Below are 14,824 nucleotides of genomic sequence, written 5' to 3'. Positions count from 1 at the left end.
TGACTCGGCGCCGCGCCCGCCTCCTCCTCCTCCCCGTGTGGGACCACCGACCGCCCCCTCCGCCGGTAGGGCCCACATGCCCGTCTCCGCTCCCCAGCGCGGGACCCACCCTCTTGTGGGGCCCACATGCCCGCCTCTGGGTCGGACCCACCCCTGCGCGCTTTCCCTCGGGCGCCCGTCGCTTTCCTTTTTTTTATTATTTTTTTGACTCCTGCGAGATGCGGAGGAGATCGGACGGCGCGGTTTGAAAAGGGCCGCGTCGGTGCGGATCCTGGGCCGTCCGATCGGGCCACGATCCCGAGCCGCGGCTACTGTTCACGGGGGTGGACGACAGCGCAGTCACAGCCACGTCACAGGAGTTACGGCTTCGTTCGTTTCGGCCTCTTTTGCAGTAACACCCTCCAAGAAGAAGTTAATTTCCCTGTTGTACCAATCCATACCTGGTTCTGTCTACGAAGGACCGATTTGTACAGTGCAGGAGTAGAGAGGTGCTTTGTGCAAAAAAATTCGTCGATCTGAAAAGCAGGCTACTGTTTCTCCCGTGGTAAAGAAAGGGAAAACAAAACAGAGCATCGCCATCTCTCTCCCCTCCCCTGAAAGAGCTAAAAATACAAAAACATTTGGCGTACTCAACACAACGATCAAACCAAACAAACGCAAATTACGTGAAAAAAAAGGAACGAAATTTGCGAGGAGAAAAAAAATTCAACGCGAGGACCACAGTCCAAAGCCGCTCCAAACATTCCACACACACAGCAAGATTAGAAAAAAAAAAAGAAAATAAAAAAAGCCATAAAGAATAGCAGTACGATTTGTTCCCCTTTTGCCCTTCCACCCCGGGGGTTTAAACCGCGGGAACCGCGTAATTTGCCCCCCCTAATTAACTCCGACATAAAAACCTTACCAAACCAAGGGGGGTTTAGGGGGAAAAAAACACGCACGGAAAGACAAGAAAAATATTAAAAAATTCGCTTCCTCTTCTTCCTCCTCCTCCTGCCGATCTCTCTCCTCCTCTTGACGTGTTGAGCTGAGCTGTTCCCACTTCCCACTCCGTCCTCTTCTTCTTCTTCTTCTTCTTCCTCTCGCTCTCGCTTCTCCTTGAGCTTAAATGGCAGTGGGATCAGCTGCGTAGGTGTGAGGGGGAGGGATTGGCATTGAGGGGTGGGGGGAGGTGGAGGTCCAGGAATAGGGTGTGGGTGAAGTGTGGGAGGCTAATTTGGGGGTGAGAGGAGAAGGAGAGGTGAGGGGTGGGGGGAGGAGGAGGGGGAGGCTGGTTCTTGGACCGGCCATTGGATGGCGCCGTGGAGCGGCTTATGGGGCGGGAAGTTGGCCGCCGGCGGCGGCGGCGGCGGCGGCGACCACTACCGGGGCACGCCGGTGGTGGTCAAGATGGAGAACCCCAACTGGTCCATCTCCGAGATCTCCTCGCCGGATGACGACGACGACGAGGAGTTCTTGGTCGGCGGCCGCCGCAAGGGGGGGCGCGGCAAGAACGCCAAGCAGATCACCTGGGTGCTGCTGCTCAAGGCGCACCGCGCCGCCGGGTGCCTCGCGTCGCTGGCCTCCGCGGCCGTCGCGCTCGGCGCCGCCGCCAGGCGGAGGGTCGCCGCCGGGAGGACGGACGCCGACGCCTCCGCCGCCGCCGCCGGCGAGAGCCCCGTGCTCCGCTCCCGCTTCTACGCGTTCATCAGGGCATTCGTTGTCCTCTCGGTGCTCCTCCTCATCGTTGAGCTCGGCGCCTACATCAATGGCTGGGACGACCTCGCCGCCTCCGCGCTCGCCCTCCCCGTCATCGGCGTCGAGTCGCTCTACGCGTCGTGGCTGCGCTTCCGCGCCACCTATGTCGCGCCATTCATCCAGTTCCTCACCGACGCATGCGTCGTGCTCTTCCTCATCCAGAGCGCCGACCGCCTCATCCAGTGCCTCGGCTGCTTCTACATCCATCTCAAGCGCATCAAGCCTAACCCCAAGTCACCGGCATTGCCCGACGCCGAAGACCCCGACGCCGCGTACTACCCCATGGTACTCGTGCAGATACCAATGTGCAACGAGAAGGAGGTTGGTTTGTGCTGTTGCTATCGCTCTAAAACATGCCATTTTTTGTCTCCGAAGTAGCAACCTTTTGATGTTTGTTTGTTGGTCTGTCCAGGTTTATCAGCAATCAATTGCGGCCGTGTGCAATCTTGATTGGCCGAGGTCCAACTTCTTGGTTCAGGTATTGGATGATTCGGACGATCCGACGACGCAGACACTGATCAGAGAAGAGGTGCTCAAGTGGCAGCAGAACGGCGCTCGGATTGTGTACCGGCATCGTGTCCTTAGGGATGGTTATAAGGCTGGAAATCTCAAGTCGGCGATGAGCTGCAGCTATGTCAAGGACTATGAGTTTGTTGCCATCTTTGATGCGGACTTCCAACCGAATCCGGACTTCTTGAAGCGAACCGTGCCACATTTCAAGGTAAATTGAGATGAATTTTGTGCCTATAGTTTGTGGTGATAATGTATATGGTTTAGGGTTCTAATTATGATTCATTCGTTTGCTGTTGCAGGACAATGATGAATTGGGGCTAGTGCAAGCAAGATGGTCATTTGTGAATAAGGATGAGAACCTATTGACTCGTCTGCAAAACATTAATCTTTGCTTCCACTTTGAGGTAGAACAGCAAGTGAATGGGATATTCCTAAACTTCTTCGGGTTCAATGGCACTGCTGGTGTGTGGAGAATCAAGGCATTGGATGACTCGGGAGGGTGGATGGAGCGTACAACAGTGGAGGACATGGACATTGCAGTCCGGGCACACCTTAGGGGCTGGAAATTTATCTTCCTGAATGACGTCGAGGTACTATATATGACAAACTTTCTGAATAACTTGTTGGGTTATGTTTCTTCACCTTTTCAGTTGAAATAACCCATTTCCCTCATTATGGACAGTGCCAATGTGAATTGCCAGAGTCATACGAAGCTTATAGGAAGCAGCAGCATCGGTGGCATTCTGGTCCAATGCAGCTATTCAGACTCTGCTTACCAGACATTATCAAATGCAAGGTACTGATTTGCTCTTATTTGTTGTAGTACTTTATTTTTGTAAACATCTAAACAATGAACTTATATAACCAAATGTTGTTATGAGATATCCGATTGGTCTGGATAAATATATCTGTTAATGCAAACACGAAATAAAATTAAGGCTTTACAGCAATTTTTCCCGTATCCACTCTGTGCAACTTTGTCTTCAAATAGCATGTCAGATATATCATTTAATCCGTTTATTACTTAAAGTGAAAATTTGAACATCAACAGGTAAATAATGTGATATTGACAAAAAAAAGTGTGTTCGGTGCTTTTGTTGGATACACAACACGCGCTCATGGCATCGTGAATATGCTCCAAGGATGTTAACATGATGAAATTCTAAAATGTTAGAGGTTTTTTTATACTCTTTAACTGATTCTCGAAATATTAATTCACATATTGATATGTCCTGTACCATTAGCCTTTTCTCTCAAGTACTTAGGTTTATACACTTCAATAAAGACGCATGCTCATCGAGCAGCATCCATCTCACTAGAATATAAAATGTAGATATCTAATTGTATATCATTTGTGCGCATGTTACAACTGGACCTTTTTTTGCATTACCATGACAGAATATGAATTTGCTTATCACCTTTTGTTGTCATTGTCATCAAAATAATGTACTACCTGATAGGATGTCTGGATGAAACAACTGACTTGTTGATAGCTCTGTTTTACCAATCTGATTGCTAGATGAAACAACTGGCTTGTTGATAGCTCTGTTTTACCAATCTGATTGCTTATTAATTTTGTTTTATTCTGCTGCAGATTGCGTTTTGGAAGAAAGCCAACTTGATCTTCCTTTTCTTCCTTCTCCGGAAGCTCATACTACCATTCTACTCTTTCACGCTCTTCTGCATCATCCTCCCAATGACGATGTTTGTGCCTGAAGCCGAGCTTCCTGACTGGGTCGTATGCTACATTCCTGCCCTGATGTCCTTGCTCAACATCCTGCCTTCTCCGAAGTCTTTCCCTTTCATCATCCCATACCTACTTTTCGAGAACACCATGTCCGTGACAAAATTCAATGCCATGATCTCTGGTCTGTTCCAGCTTGGAAGTGCATACGAGTGGGTGGTGACCAAGAAGTCAGGCCGATCATCGGAGGGCGACCTCATTTCTTTGGCACCCAAAGAGTTGAAACACCAAAAAACTGAATCGGCGCCTAACCTCGACGCTATTGCAAAGGAGCAGTCCGCTCCTAGAAAGGACGTAAAGAAGAAGCACAACCGGATATACAAGAAAGAGCTTGCACTCTCATTGCTCCTCCTAACTGCTGCGGCTCGCAGTTTGCTCTCGAAACAGGGTATACATTTCTACTTCCTCCTGTTCCAGGGCATATCTTTCTTGTTAGTAGGCCTTGATCTCATAGGCGAGCAGATTGAGTAAACTGTAAAAAGCATGATAGATGTTAAAAAAACAGTGACAATGGAGGGTGCTCCAGGGATGTTGTGTCGAAGCTCTTTGGCGATATTGAAATGTTGCATGACGCAATTGTGTCGTCCAATTGATTTATGTCATGACTTCACACAACATGATCCACAATGTACACGCCCAAATAGGCCCCTCCCCCCTCGGTTGTGTAGATATAGTTGTTCTTGGACTGTAAATTTGCCTAGTTATTCCAAGACTATCCGATTCTTTTGTAAACCAATTTTGGTGTTCATGTGGGGATTTTATGTTAGGAGGCAATTACTGCCTGTACGAGTGATTCGGAATCCACAATGCCCTTAATTAGAAGCCATTCCTTCCTTATGTGTCTACTTCTGAATTCTGATGACCATCTTTGCCCAACCTGCTATGTTGGTCAATCTACCTTTGCTGATGCCATTCTGCATAACTCCAGCAAAACTGATACTGTCCATTACAATGTCACATGACTGGAAGCTTTATTTTTTCCTCTTAAATGTACGCGTCCAGATTCCAGCAGGTAGTCAATAAAGAAGCTGCCCTTCTGATAATCGCCGAGAATATAAATGTTGACAAACTTTTCAAAAGTGTCAAAACCGGAAGAGAACTTGTGAAACGTCATGCTTTTTCCAAGTGATACAACTACACTACATGGTGTAACGTACAAGACCAGAAAACATCATCCTACATACAGCTGGACACCACCACCACACACCTGCTGCTGATGTAGTATCCCAATTCCATCCCAGTTGCCCAAGAAAATTCCAATCCGGCTCAATTCAGGCAGCAGCAGCACACACGTCTCCAGCTGAATGTCAATTACCTGAATCTATAAAAAATAGGAGTCCCATCTCCATTTCAAGGGGCCAGAAATGAATTCCAGATAGTGAAGTGAGATGGAAACAAAAACTAATAAACCCGGATGTTGTCTCAATTGGAGATGAGCTGTGAGTAGCCGAGAACGGTGGCGGCAGCATCAGCTGCAGATAGTGAGAGACCTGTGCCGAGTCCATCGCCTTATCTGCACGGGCATGTGGCCGGGAGACAGCTGTGTCGCGCCAAGGCGTCCGTCCGTCCGGCCCTTCTGCTGGTCCAGCGGCTGCCGTAAGCGAGCGTTTCACATGACGACGCTTTCTGTCGTGCTGAACTGGAGATACAAATCATTACTGTACAATATACAATACACCAAATGTCCTCCTTTTTTTTCTTTTTTTTTTCTTTTGGTAGAACAACAATTGTACTAGGAGTGAGTATTAGGTGCGAGTGCTCGAGTGCAAGTATATATGCAGCTTTGTCAGCCGTTTGCCTTCTTGCAGTATAAGCCAAGGGAAATGCCATTGGTAGGAGTAGCAAACAATGGCGGACACGGCGACACGGCTTAGTTGCGTTCTTACATCTGGTGAATCTGGATCGCTCGATGTAGAGTATCACTCGATCGATCTCTTCTGATCATGGCGAATGATTGCCGCAGCTCAGCAAAGCTTGGGGGAAGTGAGTTACCCATAGCTTAATCATGATGTCACGCATTAAAACCGGGCAGTACCTGACTTCTAGCTTAGCTTTGCTGTAACGATCTGCCTTTGTGTGATTTTTGACCGTGTGACGTAAAAAGGCGATTATATAATGGTCCAATTATTTGCACAAATTGCCCCACCGACGACATGCATGCCCAACCGGTGAACAACAATGAGAGCTAGCACACGTGTAAAGTACACCCGGCGCTCCATTGAGTGAGTGGCGGTCGTCACAGTAACTTAGTCTCGAAGCCTAATTAGATTAAGAAAAAAACGCGTGCAGTGCACCAAAATACGTATATAATACTAAACACTTTTAGGCGGTGTTATTTTATCTGAAGATGAAGATGAAAATTAAGTTTTTTTTACGTAAAACGAGGTGGTATTAATATATAATTGATTGTGTTTTAATTATTATAAACTTGAAAAATAGATTAATATGATATTTTAGAGCAATTTTTATATAGAAAGTTTTTACACGAAACACACCGTTTAGCAGTTTAAAAAGCGAGCCACAAAAATTTTAATCTTCATTCAACTTTTGTTGGAGAAAAGAACGGGACCTTACTCCATGATGTATTGCTTGTGCATGAATTATGGTACAACATCCGTTTCACAATGTAAGTCATTCTAGCATATGAATGTGGGAAATGCTAGATATATGTCTAGATTCATCAACACAAATATAAATATAGAAAATGCTAAAATGACTTACATTGTAAAACGAAGGGAGAACATTCTGTGTACTGAAGTACTTAACTTTACACAGCACAGCAGAGTCATCGGTTCACAAAAGTCCGATCAACCGAAACACGAAGCCCAACACTCCTATCTAAACAGGCCGAGGCCTTAAACCAATCCAGTTTTCAGGGCCCAACCTCCTCGGCCCTAGCCACGCGACACCAGCCCAGGGCGAACGACGCGCGTATGTTTCCGTTGATTTCGAGTACGGCTCGAGGGGTCGGAGAATAATTCTCCGAACCCCCTTGGGTTCACGCGAACCGTCCGATCGTGAACGTGCGGGCAGGAAGTGGCCCGGGGAACTGCGAGGGTGGGTTCGATCGCGAGGTCATGCCCAACTGTGGCCCTGTTTAGTTCACACCAAACTTTCCCCTCACTCTCAACTTTTCATCACATCTAAAACTTTCCAACACACATAAACTCGAAAAATGCCTCAGTTCGGACGTCCGATCTTAGAGAAAAAATCGAACACCTATAACTTTGCTAAATACAGCCTCCTATCCCCTTTTGCATACCCTTTACATATGCTTCATCACTAAGCATTAGCATCATGAAGGAGAGGGGACACGAGGCTATTTACATGTACACCCTTTTAGCAAACTTGAAATTACTATTATCCCAAATTACTTATCCAATCTACGATCCGATTATACTATTATATTCATTACAATTAAATATTTACAATAAGATGTTACATGATTATATTATAATGAAAAAACACACATATATTTCAACCATTTAAATTTAATGTTTCGCATGTGAGATTCGGATGTTTCAGTTGAGATTATATTATGTTGCACATTTTATAATTATTGTGTTGCAATGTATGTTTCTTTAATGTATCACATGGTGCTATTTTCATGTTTCAGCAAGTAGTTTATGATGTTTCACTAGTTTATTTGTAAATGTTGCACATGTATTGTTTGATTGTTTCAACAAGTATTTACTAGTTAATTAAAAATGTTGCACATAGTATTATTCATATGTTTCAGTAAATATTATATGATGTTTCAATAGTTAACATCATGTGATTAAATTACAAAAATAATCATGTGAGATCTTGTTATAAAAATTTAATTATAATGAATAAAACAATATAATCGGATCGCGGATCAGATAAACAGCTAGAACCTAGGCATGATGCACGGTCAATATGTAAGCTAAGCACAGTAGGAGGGCTATCCGATCTTTGGAATATTATCGGACGTCCGATGGTTAGTTGGCTCCTAACTTTTTTTCCAAACTACCAACTTTTCCCAAACTTCTCCCCAATTTCAGGAACTAAACACAGCCTGTATAACACATATAATGCCCATATTCGCATCTCACCGTTGAGACGATAAACACAATTAAGATGTTTGAGAAGAAAATGTTGGAATTAATGAATGGGCCTTAGCCCACTCGAAGATTAATTATTTGGAAAATCACAAAAGCCCACCTCATGGGATGGCATGCATGTGGAGTTTAGTACCACCTTGCTTATTCTAGGAGAAGGGGACCTCCTTAAAAGGGAGGATGCCTTCCTAGCCATTTGAAGCATGTGTGGTGGAGAGAAGAGGGGAAACACACGCGCGCGCTCGCTCGCCTCGCAGGGCCGGGCAGGGCAGGGCAGGGCAGGCGGCGCGCGTGCACGACGTACGCGTCGAATGGTTCGAAAAATTGGCTCCTCACCCTTGCGCAGATGCAGCCTCCTTTTGTAGTTTTGTTTTGCTGCAAATTCGGATTCGTTTTTGTTTTGGAAACGTTCCGAAAAATCCGGTGCGTGCAAACGGCATGGAGTCCGGATAAGTTACGCGCGACTTATCCGGTTCGGTTACGCGCAGTAGAGATCGTGCGGGCGCCCTGATCAAGCGACCCTTCTCTATATAAATCGACCCGCCGTCTTCACGCAACACACGCGAAATCAATCTAGGGTTTGCCTCCTACTCTGTACTGCGCCGTCGCTCGTAGACTACTCCATCTCGCTCGCCGGCGTGCACCGGCGATCGGGAGAGTAGGTCCCCAGAACCTCTGTCTTCGACGTCCTGCACCGGGAGAAGGCGGCAATAAGGTTTTTGGGAAGCGCTTCGCGCGACTGCTCCCTGTTCGTTCGCGACGGCTCGTCTTCCTCTTCGCTCGCGTGTTTCGTGCCTTCGTAGACGCCTGCGAAAAGTTTCGACCAAGCAGCCGGTCTTTCCGTCACCTCGGTACGTGTTCAATATGTTGCGCATATTTGATCTGTTCATGTTATACTGTGTAGTTTACATGTGTAGATCTAATGATGCGTTCATGCTAGTTTTCATCTGTAATGTCATGATTTATTTATGGAATAGATTAAATCATTATATGCCTATAATCTCAACAGAAAATTGGTTCTGTTAGCTAAGCTGATGAATCAAAACATTCTACCACAATTTGCATGCAAGGAGGCAACAAAATGTGCCAATCTCGTAATCACCTTAGGTAGAAGGAAGCTTTTTTAAGTTTCACTTCACCAATTCATAATATGAACATACATGATAATGTGCACGGTCACAGCTGTTCTTGCTAAGTAAATGAGAAAAGAACCACATAAAGACATGGTTTACTGAAGTCCATAAGTCAGTAACATTCAATCCACATGAATCCGGCAAGCATTTTACACTTTACATATTCTAATCCGTCAATTTGCACTCAGAAGATGGCTGGACGTATCTCACAAAGGATGGCTGTGCGGAGGGAACGAGTTCCCAAGTCAGAGAGTAGTGTAGGAAAACACATGAGAGGGCGACGTCCTCTGTGACGCGCGGCGAGGCGGCGACCGATGACACACCTAACTGATCAATAAGACCACACGTCTGAGTACTTAATATAAGTTTCGAACCCTAAGTAGACTATATAAATAGAGAACAAAATCAAAATAGGGGTACTTACAACTGAGTAGTAATGTACTCCCCCGTCAAAAAAAAACTAATCTATGATAGGATTTGATATAATCTAATATAACGAATTTGTATATCTAATCATATATTAGTTTTTTATAGGATAGGGAAGGATGCACAAGCAGTTAGCACAGACTGACTGCACAGGGCACGACGTGGCATGCTTCGTGTAGTTTCAAAACGCACAAAAAAACCATACACGCCCGCGACGAAACGAAGGCAGAAGGAGGTTCAAGGAGCCCCGTCGCTAGACCTGTTGAACAAGCCCATGACACCAAGAGGCCTAGCCCGTTAACCAATCCTGATTTCACGGCCCCGTCCACTCCGACCACTCGGCCTAACCAGCCGGCGGCCGCGACGCCCGCCGACCAGACCAGCGGAAACAACGCGCGCCGCTGCTGCGGACGGATCGTTCACGGCACGCGTGAATGCGTGATCCGCCTCGGCAAAACCGGGGCATCCTCGTTCGTTGCCGCAGCGGGACATTCTCCGAACCCCCTTGGTTTCTTACGTACCGTCCGATCGAGAGAAGCTGAGAAGGTCACGCAGGGGTTCGGAGGATTTTTCTCCGAACCTCTGGAGGGTTTACGGCCGCCGTTCGATCGAGAATGTGCTTTCAATCTACTTTGAGATAATAAACACCACCACAGTGAGTTCGGCTTTGCAAAACCAACACGTTGTTCCTGTTGAAGTTAAGTGAGAACACTAAAACCAACCAACTCCAATCAGTGTGGCTGTGAGCCTGTGATAGAGGATCTGCAGATCTACTAGTATGCTGCTGCTGTTGCATTGCCCCAATATTACAAAAACCCTTCTACTACTGGAGAAGGTGATGAACGAGGCAAACGCACGCATATGCATATCGCGAATTTCACCCTAATTCTTGCTCATCTACCACTAACTAACCAGCTTCCTAAGCTAAAGTGGCTATGGACCTCGCCTAACGACGAGTATGCTTTGCTGCTCATGCGTCGGTCCACGCGGTGAACATTGGCAGGTGCGCGATGGACACGCCGGCCCTCGCCGGCACCGAGCTCACCGCCGGCGAGGGCGAGGCCCAGGTGTTCAGCGGCACCGGGCTGTACAGCTTCGACGCCGCCGCGGGCTTGGCGAACAGCGTGGCGAGGACGCCGCCGCCGCCGCCGCCGACGCCGACGCCCCTGTCAGGGCTCTGCTCCCGGGAGTTGCCCAGGCTCGTCGCCGCCATCGACATGTGCGGCGCGCGCGGCGGCGCGCCCGCCGCGTCCACGGTCGACACGATGTCCTGCAGCACCGAGAAGGCGTCGCTCGGCAGGAGGTCATGGTGTTGGTGGCCGCCGTGCCCGTGCTGCTGCTGCTGCTCCGTTCTCGCCGCCGCTGGCAGCGCGGCGGCGGTGGCCATCTTCCACTCCGCCACGTTCCCGGCCTGCACCAAGGCGGCCGCGGCGTCGGCGACCGCCGCCGCGCCGCCGCCGTCGCCGACCTTACCCTTGCGCCGCGCCAGCTCCCCCGGGAGGAGCGTGCTGCTCTCCAGGATCTTGTCCACGTCGTACCTCGTGATGTCGAAGTTGGTGACGGCGTTGAGCCCCCGGAACTTGATCGCCGCCACGTCGTACGCCTCCGCCGCCTCCTCCTGCGTGCCTGCATCCACAAATACAACCAATCACACACGACGACGAACTCACTCATCATCAATCAAAAGTAAAATCCGAGTTTTCGCCGCCGCCGCGCGCGGTCAGGTCACAGGTCAAACCGGCATGGCGCGCGCGCCGCGCCGCGGCAAAAGCCGACGCGACTGCGGCGAGGGGCACAGCCTTTGGAAAGGAAGCGAGCAAAAGGCAAACCAAACCAACCGCGCATGCATGCATGCGCAAAAGCACCGCTGCTGCAGCAATCAAAAGCATGCAAGAAACGGCAGGGCGAAACATTCTTTCGAGCTGGGCCATGGTGGTGGCCATGGCCGTGCAGAAGCAGCAGAATTGGCATCATTGAATCTAGCCATAGCTGACTGAAGGTCTTATGATCATTGTGACAGGACACACCCTGCGTCCTTAAACCGTGACAGCCTCTGCAAAGCCAACCTCATACACACTTTGCTGCTCATCGCTGATCGATCACATGATGAGAAGAATCCGGACAAGAATAACTACTAGTAGATCATAGTGCAGTTGCAGAGATTGGGGAGGAAGAACACTCACTGAATGTCCCCAAGTAAAGGTCCTTGTTGCCCGAGACGCGGCCGATTCGCGCCTGCCATCTCCCGTGCTGATGATGCCTGCAAACATTGACAGAAAACACACCAAGTTAATCACTCAGTTAACATGCTTCCAAGATCCATTTGCCGTATTTTTGCTGCACCCATGTGATTAACAACGACCTGGTGACTCCACGGTAGATCGAAGCGCCACGCGAGAAGCCACTGCTTTTCCTGCAGCAAACAGACATGGAGGTTTACAGATGTCAGTGTCACAATCTTGTTCGTTCAGTGACTTGGCGATTTCATAGGTAGCTACGCAGTGTACCTTCTGAGGTGAGCCACATACTCCTGCCTGCTCATGTTCTTCATCTCCTCCAGCTCCTCCTGGTAGTCCTCCAACTGCCCAGAAAATGGTGAAAACAAACGTCAATGATAGCAGTAACATCATAACTACAGTCATTCACAGTGCCCTTGAGCTAGCACTCTAAAATCTAAACTAAAATGTGTACTGTTTGCTTGCAAGAAAAGCAACAAATGAACTAATAAGAGTTGGTAATTTAATCACCGGGAAGTTGATGTGCGTGGAAGGGCCCCAGTACTTGAGCGCAGCAAGATCATACGCCCTGGCAGCCTTCTCCTCCATGTCATACCCACCTAGCAAAGGTTACATTGCAATCTCACAATCAAATCTTTGTTTCCAAAAACTAATCAATTCATCCCAAGTACTTGTGTACTGGTACTCACCAAGATACACTGCAGCCCATGCCAAAAGATTCAGCAGGATGATCATGCAAGAACATACATATACATTTCATCAGCATTTAAAACATAAGAAAGTGTGATTAATCACAATGTCAAGTTTCTCTAACCTTGGCGTCCTTTTCTGGTCTGGCCTTCCTTCTTGCAGCTGTTGTCCCAGAGGTGTGCCTCATATCTCCCAGTCCACCTATGCCTGCTTTTTACAAGGTTTTTTTACTTGAGGTTAAGTGAAGCTGTGAAGGTGGAAGCCATGGCGGCATGGTGGCGAGAGGTGTCTGTCACTATGGCGCTGCTAGCTACTACCTGGTGACGCCTCTGTACTGCGACGTCCTCTGGCCGAACGTGTCAATGGACTTGCGGTGCACCGGCTGCTTCTGCCCGGCGCGGTCCGCGCCGCCGCGCTTCTTGCTCACGGCGTCCATGGCCATGTACGGCTCGCCGGCGGCGGCGGCCTGCACGGTGACGCAGCTGGACTGGGACCCGGCCGAGCTCATGGACAGGGTGAGAGGGTGCAGGTGGCCGCCGGTGGGGATGATGGGGCCGGCGGCGCAGACGTCGTCGGCGGCGGCGTTGGCGATGTCGTAGCCGCCGCCGTGCATCGCCGCCCAGCCGGCCGCCATTGCCGCGGCGGACTGGTCGTGCACCAGCGCCGCGTGGGCGTACGCCGCGTCGTGGCCGGCGCCGGCGCCGGGGATGACAGCGCACTGCAGGAAGCCGCCGCCGCCGTGGTGCGGGTCGCCACCGACGGCGCCGCCGTCCTGGGCGTGTCCCTGGTGGTGACCGTGGCCGCCGTAGTAGAAGGCGGAGTTGTCCAGGCTCAGCGCCATGGCGGGGCCCGCGCCTAGGAAATCCTCCAGCTTGGGCGACGCCGACACCACCACCCCTGATCACGAGTCAAAGCCAACCAAGCGACATAAAGAGACGCACATTTGCTACAAGCCAAAGCGACCATGAACGCAACTGTAGCCACAGCCCAAGTAAGAAGAACCCGCGCTGTCTAGACGAACACCAGCACGAGCTAGCCATCTCTCTATCCAGCTACTACTTAAGCTAGCTAGCTCACCTTGCTGTTCTTGGTCGCCTCCCCGGAGAGCCTCCATGATGCAGAGCGAGCCGTCGGACTTGAGCGGCATGGAGGAGAACCCGGCGCCGTAGTACGATCCGCCGCCGGCCGCGGAGGTGACGACGGCGTCATGCCCGCCGCCGTAGTAGAAGGAGGAGGCGACGGCGGCAGGGTTGTAGAACAGCCCACCTCCATGCTGCTGCTGATGCTGGTGCACGTGGTGGTGGTGGTGGTGGCCGACATCGTCGACGCCGCCGGCGCAGTGCGTCGCCATGTGCGGCGACAGCGAGAATCCCAGCCAGCCGCCGACACCTCCGGCGGTGGCAGCCATGCTGCCGCTGCTGCTGCTGCTGTTGCCACTGGCCATTGCTTCGGTTATCGATGAGGAGGGATTCAGGAGGAGGAGGAGGAGGAGGAGGGAATGAGGCGATCAATCATTGGCGAGTACATGGCGCAATGATGCCGCCACACCCTCCATTTCTATCGACGCGCGTTCGGTTTCTGTGTGTGTGTGTTTGTGTGCGCGTGTGGCGAAGCAAACCGTGGTGGCGGATGAGGCGAGGAGGAGGAATGGCCGGTGTTGTTATTAAGGGGAAGAAGGAGAGGAGAGTGGAGTGGGGGCTTTGAAAGTGTGCAAAAGGAATGAGTTGCTGATCTTGGTCTTGAGCTTGACCCGTTCTTTTTTTTTTTCAAAAAAGAAAGGGGAAAGAGTAGTACTACTACAACATTCTGTCTTCTTTACCTCTATGTTTTGCATGGGGATCTGTGTTCGTAGAGGTAGAAAATATTTTCCATATTGCCCATATTGCGGTGGTAATCTCGTGGGTAATATATCTTTATTTTTCTTAGTAGTCTTATTATGATTTTCTTCGAGTAACCCGCATGGTTATCGTGATAACCGTGATAAGAATCGGTAACTAACTCTTATACTAAATTGGCAGGAGAAAACCTTCGTGATATCAACTATAGTAGCTAACCTCTATTAAGGGTCTTTTGATTTGGAGGAAAAAATATAGAAATTTTGAGAATTTTAATCTTGTAAGAAAAGTTCTTATGGATGGCTTTGAATCAAAGGATTAAATCCTATCTAATCCTTTAAAATTACTATAGAATGGACAATCATATAGAGATTTTGAAAGGAAAATTAGCAAGAGCTCAAAGCTCTTGAAAAATTTCTTTGAGTTT

General features: G+C 49.1%; 2 protein-coding genes across 3 annotated transcripts; one reads left to right on the top strand and one right to left on the bottom strand.

The window, feature by feature from the left end:
* Nucleotides 1-1,239: 1,239 nt before the first annotated feature.
* LOC127767556 (probable xyloglucan glycosyltransferase 9) lies at nucleotides 1,240-4,827 on the top strand. The gene is made up of 5 exons (XM_052292930.1): nucleotides 1,240-2,058; nucleotides 2,150-2,458; nucleotides 2,550-2,840; nucleotides 2,933-3,046; nucleotides 3,845-4,827. The coding sequence occupies exons 1-5, from the start codon at nucleotides 1,294-1,296 to the stop codon at nucleotides 4,463-4,465; spliced, it is 2,100 nt and encodes a 699-aa protein (XP_052148890.1). The 5' UTR covers nucleotides 1,240-1,293; the 3' UTR covers nucleotides 4,466-4,827.
* Nucleotides 4,828-10,144: 5,317 nt separating this feature from the next.
* On the bottom strand, nucleotides 10,145-14,413 carry LOC127765585 (AP2-like ethylene-responsive transcription factor CRL5). Of its 2 annotated transcripts, none has more exons than XM_052290519.1 (9): nucleotides 13,640-14,413; nucleotides 12,880-13,459; nucleotides 12,687-12,772; nucleotides 12,562-12,570; nucleotides 12,383-12,471; nucleotides 12,143-12,216; nucleotides 11,998-12,048; nucleotides 11,819-11,895; nucleotides 10,145-11,261 (listed from the first exon to the last, which is right to left on the bottom strand). In XM_052290519.1, the coding sequence occupies exons 1-9, from the start codon at nucleotides 14,004-14,006 to the stop codon at nucleotides 10,606-10,608; spliced, it is 1,989 nt and encodes a 662-aa protein (XP_052146479.1). In that variant the 5' UTR covers nucleotides 14,007-14,413; the 3' UTR covers nucleotides 10,145-10,605. The 2 variants fall into 2 exon arrangements, with proteins under 2 accessions (XP_052146479.1, XP_052146480.1); XM_052290520.1 differs by having other exon boundaries at nucleotides 12,687-12,769; nucleotides 13,640-14,410.
* Between the last annotated feature and the right edge of the window lie 411 nt (nucleotides 14,414-14,824).

Source organism: Oryza glaberrima, chromosome 3 (assembly GCF_000147395.1).
Source record: "Oryza glaberrima chromosome 3, OglaRS2, whole genome shotgun sequence".
Lineage (NCBI taxonomy): Eukaryota > Viridiplantae > Streptophyta > Magnoliopsida > Poales > Poaceae > Oryza > Oryza glaberrima.
The sequence above is the reverse complement of the archived record's forward strand: the minus strand, read 5'-3'. Positions and strand labels throughout refer to the sequence as shown.

Coding starts and splice junctions, on each gene's coding strand:
- LOC127767556 (XM_052292930.1), top strand. CDS start 1,294: ATGGCGCCGTGGAGCGGCTTATGGGGCGGGAAGTTGGCCGCCGGCGGC. Junction 2,459..2,549: donor GAACCGTGCCACATTTCAAG/GTAAATTGAGAT, acceptor TTGCTGTTGCAG/GACAATGATGAATTGGGGCT. Junction 3,047..3,844: donor CAGACATTATCAAATGCAAG/GTACTGATTTGC, acceptor ATTCTGCTGCAG/ATTGCGTTTTGGAAGAAAGC.
- LOC127765585 (XM_052290519.1), bottom strand. CDS start 14,006: ATGGCCAGTGGCAACAGCAGCAGCAGCAGCGGCAGCATGGCTGCCACC. Junction 12,217..12,382: donor CCACGCACATCAACTTCCCG/GTGATTAAATTA, acceptor TTTTCTGGGCAG/TTGGAGGACTACCAGGAGGA. Junction 11,262..11,818: donor CCTTTACTTGGGGACATTCA/GTGAGTGTTCTT, acceptor TTGTGGATGCAG/GCACGCAGGAGGAGGCGGCG.